At 39.4% G+C, this 15,256-nt stretch overlaps 1 protein-coding gene across 2 annotated transcripts in view; it reads left to right on the forward strand.

Moving 5' to 3' along the window:
- The window catches only part of dlc1 (DLC1 Rho GTPase activating protein), a 76,571-nt gene that overhangs the window by 25,797 nt on the left and 35,518 nt on the right, over positions 1 to 15,256 (forward strand). The window contains exon 1 of one of the 2 annotated variants that reach the window (XM_008413543.3): positions 3,702 to 4,111. The exons of the other annotated variant lie outside the window; for it this stretch is intronic. Within the exon in view, the coding sequence (XP_008411765.1) occupies positions 3,982 to 4,111 (130 nt within the window). The 5' untranslated portion in view covers positions 3,702 to 3,981. Of the gene's footprint in view, positions 1 to 3,701; positions 4,112 to 15,256 lie in introns of those variants that run through there. 2 annotated transcript variants of the gene reach the window in all.

The following is a 15,256-nucleotide window of genomic DNA, read 5'->3' on the forward strand; positions in this document are numbered from 1 at the left end:
AAGCTGTAATTGCAATGAAATGAGTTTCTATAATAATGAACTCAGTGTAACTTTTTTACAATTGTATTGGAACCGTGCATGATTCCCCTTTTATGTCACAGGCATGTTCTACTTTTTATTGATTTGTAACATAAAATCATTTTTGGTTGTAATGTGAGAAAATGTGGGAAAGATCTAGTAGTTTGAGTTGTTTAATCTATGTTTTGATGTCTAAAGTCACTCAAATTCTGCTAAAACTACATTTTGGGCCCCGCTTGATATTTATCACTATCAAGCAGTCAGACTAGTTGAATCTACAGTGTTGTGTTTGGACCTGCAGCAAGTTTGCGATCAACCTGCAGAATAGTGAAATGGAAGACTTTAGGGGCGTGTTTGTCTTGCAGCATTTGCTTGGTGCCAGCGTCCTATTAGTTAAATGTCTTTGCAGTTGTGGACCGTCTGCCTGCTCAACAGTGAAGAACCGGTTCAAGAGTCGGGGTCATTAGTGTGTACACAAAAATCCCTGAAAACACTCATGAAAGAGAAGGGAGGAGGGGAGTCAAGTGTTTTACTCCACTTGACTTCACTAATCGGCTGCAAAGAAAATAGCTCCGAGGACAGACAATGGAGGGACCTAGCAGCGTAATCCTTGCGTTACGATCGGCGCATGTCACATTTTCACTGGACCTTACAAATTGGTGTCACCGTTATGAAATGTGCATCTAGTTATGCAGTATTACATTTTAGTTCGCAATGTTCACTTCCCTTTTTTAAACTGTGTTATGCTAAAGATTCCCGTATTTATTCCAGAAACTGACTTTAGCTTTCATGCCTCAATGATGTTGGAGGTGATGTTGGTCAATAACATTAGTCGATCAAATGTGAATGTTCCTGCATTTTGATTTGTGCAGAAAAATTCAACAGATTTCGATTGTTCTGTCAATATGGACCAACATCTCTGAGGAGTGTTTCCAAAACTTTGTTGAAGCGACACCGACAAAAGTTAATGCCATTCTGAAGGAAAAACAAGACATACATATATTTTTTATATCAATGTTTCCAGGTTGCATGATTTATTTTACTTTCAATTGGCATCCTTTTAAATGACTTCCAAATCACTTCACGCGTGTTCGTCTCTGAACTCCGGTTTACACAGGGTTCATAAATCTTTGGGAAGTTATGTTATAGTTTGGCAAGGTGCAGGAATGTCATCTGCAGATAGATCTGAGGGAAATGGAGAGTTCCTGGCTGAGAGCAGAACAAAACCTCCAGCAAATCATCACATCAAAGGCTCCACCATAACCAGGCACACCCAGACATACATATTACAGCTGACACATTGTTGGCGTTGCTGTAAAAGGCAAACGCGAGTTGCATTGTTTTCACTGACGTTTTGATCATATAGGCTCACGTACTGCTTATGTGCGCTGTTTGAAGTCCACCCAGCTCCGCCTCTCCTGTCTCCATTTGTGGGTCAGTATGTCGTCAAGTTGCCCTCCATCCTCCTGATGAGACAGATGTAGACACATGCTGCTGGAATGCCTTACACAGAGGAAGCATTTGGCATAATTAAAAACTTTTCTCCTTCATGTGACCGTCCCTCTTATTCCACCTTTTAGGACTTACACTGATGGAATATTACTACTACTAGCACAAGCTTACGCTGGAGAGTTTCAGAATATAATCTTGATTCAGAATGCCATTTTATGACTTCAACACAATGCGATAAAGGATTTGCTTTTAATAGACTGGCTCCCTTTGCCATTGTCTTATCCACGTTTACAATTCTGCTACAGAGGTCGGTCCACTGCCACAGAGTCGGCCAGAAAGTAAAAACACAGGAATGCAGCCTTATCGCTCTCTGTAAACCTTGGGGACCATAAAGTCAATTGTCCATGATGAGCACAGTGCTATCAGCAGGCTGAAATAAGCCTTATGCTGGGTACATTACCTCCTCTTGCCAGGGCGGTCGACACGATCAGCTCATTTTCTCAAGCGTGAAGCTTATTGTGGAACATAATGGCCTGATCAGTACATTCTGCTCAAAACTGCAAACCACAATAAGTGATAAGTTGCATAAACGGAACTAAACCATATGGGCTTGATGAACTTTAAAAAGGAGATCATAACTTTTATTACTAAGTAGACTTTGGGGAATGTATTTTAAATCAGCTTTATTGGCTGTCATTTTAATTTTAAGAGTAAGTGCGGGCAGCAGCACAAACTATGTAATAGAACCAGATCTATAGTCCTTATTTTTTAATAATAATGAGCAATTTAGGTTTACAGGACTGGGAGACATTATTTTTAGTTGCAGTTGGCATTCTTGACACAGCGTAATGAATTGCCATTCGTCTCCCTTGAAGCGCTCCTACTGTTTGCACATACTCCTGAGAAGTTAATGAGAATTGTTCTGTTTGGAAACAGAATAATTTAGTCAGATTTTATTGTTTTTGACTGGGAGGGAAAGTTTTTTTTGCTTTTTTTCATACAGCTTATGTAAATATTTAATTTCAACTGTAAGCAGTTTGCAATTATGTTCACTGGTGTTTCTGTGTCATGGGACCTGCTCTGCATAATAAATATATTTAGTAGCCAAATAATCAACAGTCATCTAAACAGCAAGTAAACATGCTAGCGTTAATTTCATCCTTGCATAAACTTCTCCTCATAAAAACATGCCAACGGGAGCAAGACCAGAATGTATTGACGGCTGTAGATGTGTCGAGTCAGCTGTATCGTCAGGAACAAAAAATTTTATCTTTGTGCACTTTAGTTGACAGTTTACAGAAAACTATATTTCCAGAAAACTGTTTTCATCTGAGTCATCCTGAGGCTGACTTGCAAAAACTGCTGTTGGGATAAAATATTCGTCGCTGTCAAGAAAGACTGACAAGAGAAGTTGCATTATAGAGGCATCATCATAAAAAAAAAACCGTGTAGTGTTAGTTGAGGTGATGTGAGATTTCTTGTTTTTGTTGATTCATTTAATGGTTAAGGCTTTCTCATAGACCCCAGAGAACCTGGCTTCTCTAATAGAGGCTAAATCAGCATTATCCGATCAACTCCGCAGCACTAATGGATTCCATTGTGTCGATTTTGTGCGTCTTGGAAGCTTAAATGTTTTTGTTTCATAATGGTTACAGCACAGTTGAGTTTCACAAGAACTATCAGCACATGAGCTTGTGTTTATGACTTTGTGGGTGAGCACAGCATGTTTCAGTCAGAGTTAAAGTACATGGCATAAGTTGAAACATAGTGTAGATTAAAACCCTTGAGTTTCACAGTTGTTGAAACTCTATATTTAGCTTTTTTTTTCTTAAGGCCTTTACAATTTATAGTTCTGAAAGGATCCTTCTTTGTTTCCTTGTCCTTGATCGGTTTCACTTGTCTTTTGGAGCAAATGGACCTGGATAAGTGGAGCTTCTCAACAAGCAGACTGCCATAGAATCTGCTTATATAACTGGCTTTGATTTACCTACCTGTGCTGGAAAAAAAAGAGCTGATATGTGAAGATGAATGTGATGAAGAACGGAGTCAAAAAAAAGAAGAGAGCGAGAGTTGAGATAAAACGCTAGTCGTGACTGTGAAGTACTCAGATATTCACAGAGAGCACTGGAGCTTGTATTAAAAAAAGCACTTCCACACGCATATACTCACACACACTCTCCCAGACACACATGCTGGCAGAATAGAATATGAGAACGTTGCAGCACTGGCTGGATGTGTCCCAGCAGTTACTGCACTGATGCTTGCTGCAGCAGACTGGAGTGTACAGGCTGGACTCCGACAAAGCAGAGACTGGGCGGTGGAGAAGGACACTGAAATAAGCTTGCTACAGAACCAGACAGGTGGAGATAACACAAAAAGGCAAACGGCAACATATGTATGTTAGGGCCAGGAAAGTGTAGCAGCAGCGGAGCAAGGTGGATCTGTCGTGGAAAATCAGTCTCATCAGGAGCAGGTGTGGGAAGGAGTGTGGGGTAGGTAAGCTTAGGGCGGATGCTCGTTGATATGTCTCGATCTATGAGGCTGCTGCTGCTGCAAAGGTCCTTCAGTGACCACATCAGGTCCTCCACCAGCAAAGCTCTAGATATGCTCAGCAGGCCCGCCCGAGAAAGTCGACTTGCAGGTAAGAACGTGGGCTCAGATGGCAGGTGTTATTGTTTTGGCATGTGTATGTGGTGTCAAAATATCAGCCGCATGAAAAAAAATCTGCTTTGTCATTGTAAGAAATGAAAAGATACCTTTTAAGTTGTTTTGTCAAATAAACTGACAAAAATATCAATAGATCAGCAGATTTGTATCTTTTAATAGATGGGGTGTGGAATCTGAAGATGTTTTCATTCCTATTTTGGTAACTTTGTAATTCATATCTAGAGTTTATTTTCCCTGTCGGTGCCTGCAGACGAGCAGTATTGACTTTTTTTTTTTTTTGCCTGCGGCCAGCCTTCCTGCAAATGCTTTAGGTGTGGTTTGGACCATGTTTAACTTATGAACCAGATAGACATTCATTACACCAGAGTACCCAGCTCTCTGGTTAGCTTACCTCTTAATAATATATATCACTAAGAGCAGCAGCTGGAGGACAGAGTTAGCTACAGAAATGCTTTTAATGTTGCCTCCAGATGGCTGAGATCAAACGCATCAGACACTTTCAGAGAAGTTTGAGAAGAGACCACCACACATCTTTTTGGGATGACGGATTGCAGAAGTTTGATTATGAAATTTCATCATCCTCAACACAAGTTTAAGTGTTTGTAGATTTGTATTCCATGAAGGGTGCATACGTTTCCAAATGAATCCAGAATTAAATGCTCTCAGCAATGCTGGTAGCCATTTACTGTTAGTAGAAGCAGGTAATAAATACCTGTAGAAATACTTTGAAGTTTCAGTGTGATGTTGCTTGTCTCACTTTAATGTGATTAAAAAATGAAGCACCCGCAATTCCTAGATCAAATATTTCCTTTTGAGTTTGTGGATGTATGTCATGCACTCCTTGTCATGTATTTGTAAATTTATTGGTCTGTTGATTTGTTTTCATGGCCACATAACAAAGATATAGAAAACAGTTTATCTTTTTAGATGCAGGATTAGAGAGATGATGCTGGGGTTTCAGAATGTTTACATTTCTGCAGGAATCAGAGCTTATGCAAGCCCAGCTCAGGGTAGCCTGAAGGTGTGAATTCAATATTTTTACAATTAAACAATTATCACGACTCCATTCATCATTCCAACAAAAACAATTGGTATCTGCATTTCAGATCTACATGTTACTAAATGTATGCCTTCCTTCCTCCATTTCAGAAATCAGAATCCATTTCCTCCATTTCAAACAAGAAATGTTTTCTTATGTATGTATAATATTGCATGTCAGTTATCAGTTCTTGTTTGGTATTTAAGCATTTACATACTGTGAAAAAAATGGTGACCAAAATGCTCAAACTTGATGTTTTATTTAGTTTATTTATCTTCCTTAAGATCTAGGGTGAATATGAGGAGAACATATAGGGAATTAATTGTCAAAACTGGTAAGAAAAATCCCCTGACAGGTACAAATAGACCCATGATTGGTACAAAATGTCCTGTTGCAGATTTCTTAATTATTTTTACTCCAAAAAGTCAGATATGGTACAAAGGATACAAAATTGTGACAATTATTTTGAATATTGCTGGTATATTTTTGATTCTCTGTCTTTTCAGCACACACTTTAGGTTTATTGGCAGCTATTTAAAAAAAAAATTGTAGAAATAATTTTAACTTTGCCATTGTTGCTGTGTAATTTGCACAACATACATGAACACCAAGACACATGGGCCTTTGAATTTGGTTTGTGATTCACTCAGAAACATGAGCGTTTGCTTTCAAGGACTTCATGTTAGTCCTGTGCAGTTTGACTCATCCTGAAACCCAATAGCCATGTTTCCTTTCCTTGGTCTTGTCATCCCTATGATTCCATCACAAACTGAATCATGTTTACAGCCAAAGGGAGAAACATGCTCTGAGGAGCTCTGAGTATGTGCACCAACAAGTCCCAGTTTCCACACCGGTCTTTGTGCACTGAAAGGTGTCACAGAGATGACTTATTCACCAAACCATTGTCCTCATTCATCCTCTTTTTTTTAGCCTCTTTAGGCATGGGGAATCCATAAATACATTCTCTAAGATACCACAGCTTCCTCTGCATATGTTTTACAGACAACTTTCCTAAAGGGTTGGGGTGTGTCCTTCCAGAGAGATACTAATGAGTACCTACATTACAGTGCAAAGTGATGTTTACATCCACATCTTTTGTTCAAATCAGTTTATTTTTCGCTCACCATACACCAACACATTTAGAATATTGTGCGGTTGTTGGTTTATCATGCACGGCAATAGCTTATATGTCTAAAAGTAACAAAGAACCAGGGCTGATCCACGCTGATCAACCAGAGTGCTATAAAATGAATTTAGAGGTGAGAATGATTTGAGTGTCGGGAAGGGATAGATAGATGGATGCTTTTGATTTTTCGACACGCTGCAACACTCAGTACAGGATGTTCAGAAACTGCTTACTGAATTATGTCAGCAACACTCAGCCTGAATGCCCTCCTTGCCACTTGTGCTAACAAGCTTTCCCCCCACCCCCTACTTGGCACTCAGCATGCACTAAAACCACATCTGTGACCTGAACATTGTGTAGGTCTCTGCTGAAGCCGGTAATTAGAGAAAGAAAATGAGATGTTTTGGTAATCAAATGAAAAAGTACAACTGATTTCTGAACTTTCTGCCTACTGGATATATGTTCTATTTTATCTCAATGTCTTCAAGTTAACATTGTTACAACAACAACGACAAGTACTTTGCTATCTTTTCATAAACACTTACCTGCTTAACTGATTGTAAATATAAATAGCAACTCAGGCTGAAACGTGAGTGTTTTTAGGCATCGGGGTTTAAAGACATGCCGAGCATTAGAATGGCGAAGAAAGGTGACTTTGAATGTGGTGCCACACAGACTGCTCTGGTTATTTACGAAAGTGCTGACCTACTGAGATTTTCGAACACAACTTTCTCTCAAGCATACAGAGAATGGTTCTATAAAGAGGGGAAATGTGCAGGGAGTGAGTGGCGGTTGTGTGAAGGAGAACACCTTGTTAAAGTTTCTAAAAGAAAAAAGGGGGTAGTAATGAAGTAGCCAGTGAGTTCAAGTCATAAATATTCATTGAAAAAAAATGGGTTGCTCTTGTCCAATGGGTATTGCTGAAGTTGAGTCTTCCTTAAGAAGAGAAAAGCAACACCTAAAGGTGTCTTGATGTCCAAGAAGCAGGAGACTTGCATAAAAATGTAGGGTAATCCCTTTATCAGCAGCATCTATTCATTGTACTGAGACCCAACTGGCAGTATGGGTGGTTGTAGTCTCAAGTACTTTTGCAGTAGCACAGATAACCGGTGTTAGCCTCTCTTGCACTGCTTTTGAAATTGCTCAAAACAAAAACTGTGTCTCACACTTGTGGGTCGACATGTTGAATGTGTATTTCCAGCTGTAAATAATCCATCCTGCTATTCAATGTACAGACTTCAGCAGCAGAAAGCCATGTCTTAGTTTATGCATGTAGGACACCATCTCTACTGCCTATCTCTGTTTCTAAGCATACCATATTCTGTGTGTCCTCACTCTGCCACCTCGACCAGCTCGGCTGCCATTTAGGTAGTTGGCGAGGCAGTCACTGCTTCACAAAAAGTTTTCCGTTGTCCATATATCACCTAACGCAATCCTTATCTTCATCTGCCAATGATTTCCTGAAGATCCCATGTGCATGAAGCCATCCTTGAAGATGTACTTATCATTAATTGTCAATTCAGAGTATTTTTCTAAAATTCATTTTCTGTAGATGATAAACATTTACAGCTCACTCTCCTTTTATCTGGTCATAGTCGGATAATTGGAAAATGTTTTCGGCATGTTTTCAGGAACAAGTAGTTCCTTTTAACTCTAAAACAAGTCAACACAAGTCACGGCTTGTCTTCACTCAAATAACATCCTGTAGATTACCCTGGCAGTGTGTTGACATCTTGCAGTCTGATGCGTCTCAGAACTGAATGATTTAGCAGAAGACCCTCGAAGAACAGAGGCAGTCTTCAGTTCATTTTGTATCATTGTGGAGATCAATCTACAGCATAAGAGACTTCAGTAAGACAATTGCTCTATTGCTTAAACATATTTAAGAACCAAAGACAATTTGTGCATGAAAAGGTGATTATTAAGTAGCAACCCAGCTATTGTGTGTAGGTCGAGGGAGGCCCGTGAACATGTTCCGGTCTGCTCACACCCTTCTTTTGTTAAACCACACAGTTGTTACGGGTCTGTTGGGCCCTGCAGGACTATATAGCAACCCAGCAGGATCATTTCATGGTAGAAGGAGGCCAAAAGAGGAAGTCAGAAGGGGCACGCCGGTGTGACTTCAGGAGAGGTCTCAGGGAAAGAAAAACACAGCATGCAACTATGTGACAAATAAGCTAAAAGAATATGATTTCACAGCAAGACTTTAGAGTTTGATCACTTCTTCAGTTTGTCAAGAGAAGAATTTGTATTATGAAATTTGTCCTTCTGGTCCCATAAAATCTTAAAAACACAAAACCAGGATTGGTGAATTACTTTGCCGCTATTAACAGAAAAAAATATATTTTTTTTTTATCCAACTGGACTGAAAGGTGGAAGGTTTTGTGCCCAGTTAGATGACCTTGTGATTGGTAGCTCTGAATAAGTTCACCACTTTGTCAGGCATGATCATTGAACATGCAAATACAAACCAGAACCAAAGTGCACTGTTGTATGTGGTGGTTTTATTAGAGGAAAATAACATCTTAAAGTGATACATTTTTTAAAACATCAAATTATGTCCAGGTCTTAACCATGTAACCCAAACTATCACCCTCAACCACAAAGACATGGGTTAGGGTTTTCAACAATATTCTTAAAATCACCAAGCACCAAACCCAACACAGCCAATTTTATGCTGCCATAGACAAAAAAAGAGAAGCTAGCCAGAATGAAGCACCTCCTTCAAAACTGATGCCTTCAAGTTAGACTGGAACTGTTAGCCATCCATATGGGGAATCCAAATATGTTCTGGAGAAAAATTTAATGTGATGAGGTGAAGACAAGGATTGTAAGAAGTGTGTTTGGAGAGTTTTAAGTAACACTCTCAACCCAAGAACAATGTACCAACTTTTAAGTGTAGCAGTGTGAGCAAAACACATCAAAGCAGCCTTTTAAAGGAATAAAAAGATCAAAATCCATCATTGAAAGTCAAAATGAACATGGTATTCATGCCAGTGATGACTGTATGTAATGGGAGAAGCACAAATTAGTTAGAAATTACTCAAGCTAACTGCTAGTCAGAATGGGGCTATAGCTTCAAAATGAGCTTCTGGTTCTTAAAACCACTCCAGTTGAAACCACTGCATAAATATTCCAGATTACTTGCCATTTTGCAAATGCTTTGCCATCACATTTGGCCCTTGTTAATGTCAATCAGGTCCTCTTGCGGCATCCATTTCCTCTTTAAAGCACATCGACTCTCACGTCCGCATGTTCAGCCTGTTTCGTCCGTTCGGTTGTCACTGCAATTAGATGAGCAGCGTTACTTCAAACTTCAGCGATCTGACTTGTGGTCATTTTTCTTGTTCCTCTGAACGTTTTACGTGATTCACTCTTCAGAAAAGCCTGTGATGTTTCTCCAAGGCACCAGCATCCCTTTCTGAGAGTCACATTTCAGGATGCTTTGACATTTAGGTCAAGTCTGTCTAAAAATAGTACACCTCTTTATTATTTTACCAAATGCTCCATCGTCTCTCCAGCGCCTGCATCACATCCCGGTCATGAGGTTTTGAACAAGTAGGCCAAGAGCATCTTTTGCTTGTCTGTCGACTTGGTTTGTACCAGAGATTTTTATTAAAGCACTCGTGCGTCTCAGCAGGGAAGTGTGTTGCGTTCGAATGGTTGAAAAGAGACTTTAAAGCGCCATGTCTTTGTGAGTGCACAAGCGTATAATAATTCGAAGGATATCAAAAAGCATACATGAATACACGTATTAGACGTAACATTACGCAATTTAATTCTAAATATAGCTATTTTAGATGTAATAATGGGCAAATTAGTTGGCTTCAGAAAAGCTCAGCTGTAATGTTTGATACCAAATATTGCGTCAAATAGAACCTCTGAAAGTTGGTCTGGAGCAGAAAAATAAAATTACCCTTTAAAAGTCACAGAACAGATCTGGAAAAAAAGGGATAATCAACATGACTGGTGCATTGGCAGCGTTTTATGTTACCTGTTAACACTTGACATCCTAATAAAATGTTGACCTTTTATCACCTGCTTCACAAGATGCTAAACTCTCAATGTCATTAGTGGCATGTTATCTCTTCACGTATCACACTGATGTGGTACACGTTTTAACCAAAATTTGCAGTTTAACTGGCAGTCGTTTAACTTGACATGCAGGTAAATCTCATGAGATATTTATGACAGAGTTAGAGTCCTTCAGCTCTGCTCCTGTTGGGTGATTTAAAGCCCTCTTGTGTCTGTCTCACAAGGCCACTTGTTTCAAAGACTCAGGAATGTTTTGCTAAACTCAGTGACTCCAACAAGCTTGAGCCAAACTTGTTTGCTTTGCTTGCTGCAAAGCGCTCCCTCTCCTTCCGTCTTTCTGCACTTTCTCTTGTCGGAGCGCTGGGTTGCTCTCTGACTCATGACCTGAAAGATCCATCTGTTTTTTATTGATAGGTGTCTCATTTCGTTCTCGTCTCATTGAACGAAACCGAAAATCACAGGAGACATTTTTTGAGCTGAAAGAATAAAAGCCATGTGAACCAAATCTTTTATTTTTTGGAGTAACACAACTCGCAATTAAGAATACGTTTTGGTTAACAATATCTTTCAGCCAAACCCATGAAAATGTAGTGTTTAGCTGGAGTTTTGGTCTATTTTTTATTGACAAAACGGTTAAGAGCCCTTCCCTATAATTTCTTTTTGAAACATAGGAGAATGTCAGACACTTTTCAGCAGGATTGCGCAGTAGCCCTCTTGACTTCCTCTTGTTCCCTTCACAGTGCATGCTTCACTTCTCCAGTCCCCCTCACTTGACTTACTCAGTGACCCAAACAGCAGAATAAAAACCCATCCAGAACAAGGAATCTCTTTATTGCGAGAGTCTACTGGCATTATGTGCTGATGGAGAGTAGATTCTTGCAGTGCCAACATTCACAGGACTCCGGATTTAGCCGTCCAAAAACGCTGTTCCAAATATTTAGGCAAATTATCGATTTCTCTGCAGTCTCAATGCTCACTTTATGCTGCAGTTTTTCAGAGTGGTCCAATCATAGACTCTTGCTTCATTCGTCAGCAGAAATTTACGAGAGCTGTGTGGAGCAGTGCTGTTTTGTAGACAGGGCTGTCTTTATTAGTTTGGATCACTGTGGAGAGGCTGCGTCTCCAGCTTTAATCAATACTGCAAGGATGCTTTTATTAGAGGAAAGTCATGTGTTGTCTACTAAGGGACCCCGGAGGGATAAGGCACATGAGTGGGGAATGTAGAGCAAACAGTTAAAAAGAAAAGCAACAACATCTTGTGCCGAATGCCCGAAAACAAAGTAAAACTGTGTGAAAAGAATACAAAGCTTGATTGTGATTAATAGTTTCTGGAAAATGTGTGACCAGTTTGTGTCTTAGTGATTACTTAGGATTGTGTTTTTTCAGGAAATCAAACATAGGAATAGAGGTCACTTCTGGGGAAAAAAATAGTTGACTTTTCAGAAGCCCTCGTTTACCATTCTTATGGCGAATGTATTTGAGCATACCGATGGAATGTGTTTTTGATTAAACTGCAGAGTACAAAGATGCAGAGTGACAATTGAAAGTGTCAAAAATGAGTGAGCACATTTGTACACATTTAAGCTGTTTTCAGACGTTTTGAACACAGTTGTAAGAACAGATCAGGCAAGAGAAGACCGAGAAGTGGCATGTATATGTTCACATGAATGGCACCCAGTTATCACATTGTAACTATGTTTCTACAGCTCTGAGGTTTTCCTGATGGTCAGTATATAAGTCTGTTTGTATACAGTAGTTTGCAAAACTCTTCATACCCCCTGAGCTTTCTCCTACTTTTTGATGTTACATCTGCAACAGCTGTATTTTTTTTACAGGGATTTTGGAAAGTAGACCCTAATAATGAAGTAGAGAAAAAATAATATGCAATTAAAAAATGCTTCATAGGCAATACTTTGCAGAACTATCTTTTGTTGCAGTTACAACTGCACGACTTTTGAGGTACGTATTTACCAACTTTACATATGTGGAAAGTGACATTTTTTGCTCATTCTTCTTTCCAACGTAGCTGAAACTCAGCCGGAATTAACACAGTATCTCTTTGACTGGTCCATTTAAACACATGAATGGATATGTTTGAATACATTTTTGTAGCCTATTAAATTAAATTCTAATAAAATACTTTACAATAAGGTTTGTGGCTGTAACTTGGTAAAATGTGATAAAAAAATTCAAGGGGTGTGAATCATTTTTTTGGGGATTAAAAGGACAAGGCCAGTGTTTGTGTTGTTAAAAGCATAGCCTACAATGATGAGGCGTGGGTAGAGTGACTCGTCACTCATCATTAGCTGTTAAACAAGCGCATTTTGACACAATCTGTTCCAGATGGGTACTTAAGCCAAGTTTTAGAGCCCCATTAAAACATCCTCATCTTTGGGGACTTAACTGCCTCTCCGGGTTCCTGATCTCATGGTCTGTTGTTTGTTTACTCTCCGGTGGGCCTTCATTTCCTGGCTGTCTGCTCATTTTAGCATGGCGAAGCAGTCTCAGTGGGTCAGCCATTTTTAATTAACTGAGTTAGTCTACTGGAGATGACAGGCCTGATCCTTAGGGTGATGTTTTTGAGCACACAAATATATTAGTGAAAAGTAGCATGGCGTCCTGGTATTCCACAATCGGATTTAAAACACATCACCTTCATGCTCTTTCAATATTTATCGCATACATTCACTATATTTCCTTTCCTTAAAGGTTGTCAGAAAAGTTTAAATATTTGTTTGAACCTAAAGAAATAGTCAAATGTGACGACAGGATATGGATTTTGGTTCTTTGCGATAAATCAGCCAATTCTGCACATAGTGCTTACAATTTGTCTTTAAAATTCAACTCAAACTGCTCACTGAATACACTGATGCTGAATAGCAGTCTCATGACTCAACTTCAACTTCCTGGCAACTGAGGTAATATTCTACAGTAACGACACCTGGATGACACCAGGCATGTCTCTATAAATAGGGCTATAGGCAAAAAAGTACAATGGACCCCCAGTATTTGCAGGAGTAGGTAACCATAGCCACCTGCGAATTGCCGAAGTACACAAATACTTGACACCCCCTCAAAAGCTCCTTATAACTCCCTACTATAACAGTTCAAACACAAAACATACCTCAGCTCAACAGGGCAATGGCCATATTTTCATTCTTTGGTGGACTTGTTTACTCAATCATTATAAGACTTAGAAACACCAACATGCACCAAAGATCACCTGCTACTTCCTTCATAATGCAGCCGTGATGTTTCCCAACATCCCTTTCGCTTTCCGACTTATTGGGTTCTCTTCACTGCAGACCCCACACTACACATTGAACATAATCTCCCTTTTGACTGATCAGTCGATAATTGTTCATATATCCTCCAGAATAAAAGAGGTGTTGGGAGTGACCCTAGCAGTCACTCTGGGATGCTAACCCCTTTGGCGCTCTGAATGGGTGGATACAAGGCCACTGGCTGAGTGTTGTCACACTCTGTGTCCCAGTCAGCCTCTAATTTAGCTCCTTGCAGGGAGAATAATAGAAGTGCTGGGGCACTTAGCGCTAGCTTGTAGGCAAAGTGACACTTTGACAACTTAATGTGTTTTTTTTTACTTGTGTGGGTGAGGTCAGGGTCAGTGAACTTTATACAGGTCCAGCATTAATTAGTCTAAGTGCTCTGACAGATCACACATTTTCCATTTGCTACCTGAAACATCATATTGCATGACAAAGTTGCAATAGATCAAAACTGTTCTTCAAAACGGCCTTTAGACAATTTATGACATCTTTCCTCTTTTCAGATAGTGTCCATTTAAACCCTAATGATGAGTAAACATGTTGAGTCCTTCACTCTCTTTGTTTTTCTGTCTGCAGGGTCAACATAGCTGCCAAATGTAACACTTAATATAAACACAGTGAGACATGACCTAGAAAATCCTGGCACGCTCACGGCTCACACTCAACATCATTTTTTAAGAGTAATTTCAAAACCTAAAGAATCTCACATTCCTGCTGTGTTTTCGTCTCCCTCTGTTTTTCCCGTGGGCTGTTTTCTGATTATGATGCTTTGAGCAATTTATCAAACTTTCACATTTATGTAAGCTGCACATCAGGAAATACTAAGGGACTAATTCACATGTAATTTCCCTCAGGGATACTTTGTAAGTGATGAAGCAGCAGGGAGAATTTACAAATGGAGACAAATTATTTTGAAATTCTTCTGCCTTCCTGACTAATGTCTTATTCTTTTAAAAAAAATTGTGTTCCCTACAGGTTTGGTTTTTACAATGTGTCATAGTTTATGTTGCAGGTCTACTCACATTGTCCTTTGCTTTGAACCAGCAGTAACCGTTGTTGCATCAATGCCGTCCGCACCGCAGTGCTTGTGGTCAAATAAAAAAAATTTTGGTTGTAAGTTATACCCTACTTCTCAGCTGGCACTGGCACTACTTTATCCACGAATATCTAGTAGCCTACTATAACATTATTCTTTGATACTAAATTTTTGGTATTTCTGTAACTAAATGTGTTTTCCACTATTTGTTGTTCGTTGTTAAAATTCTGCAGCATTTAGTGGCTCTCCTTTGGAAGGACCTGACAGGCCTTTGCAGACTGGAACAAATGACAAATTTACACCTTGGGTTTAAAGAAAACTTCATGAGGCCATGAATCATGCCAGAGTTGATAGTTTGTCCGTTGAGACACATGTTTGAATCAGCAACAATTACTACCTCTCCATTAAACCTTAGAAAACTTTTGATAATTTTACTCACATTCATTCTCAGGTGTTTCTATAGATAGATTTATTGCTTCATGTTTTCTATCCATTCATTGACATTTGCTGCTTGCAAAATAAACACATTGAGCGAGGGTCAACGCAATCCAAACCCGAGACAGTTGAAGATACGGTTGCTCGGCCTCTCCTGCCCA

The sequence above is a fragment of the Poecilia reticulata genome, chromosome 1, assembly GCF_904066995.2.
Source record: "Poecilia reticulata chromosome 1, P_reticulata-male-v2, whole genome shotgun sequence".
NCBI classification, from domain to species: Eukaryota; Metazoa; Chordata; class Actinopteri; order Cyprinodontiformes; family Poeciliidae; genus Poecilia; species Poecilia reticulata.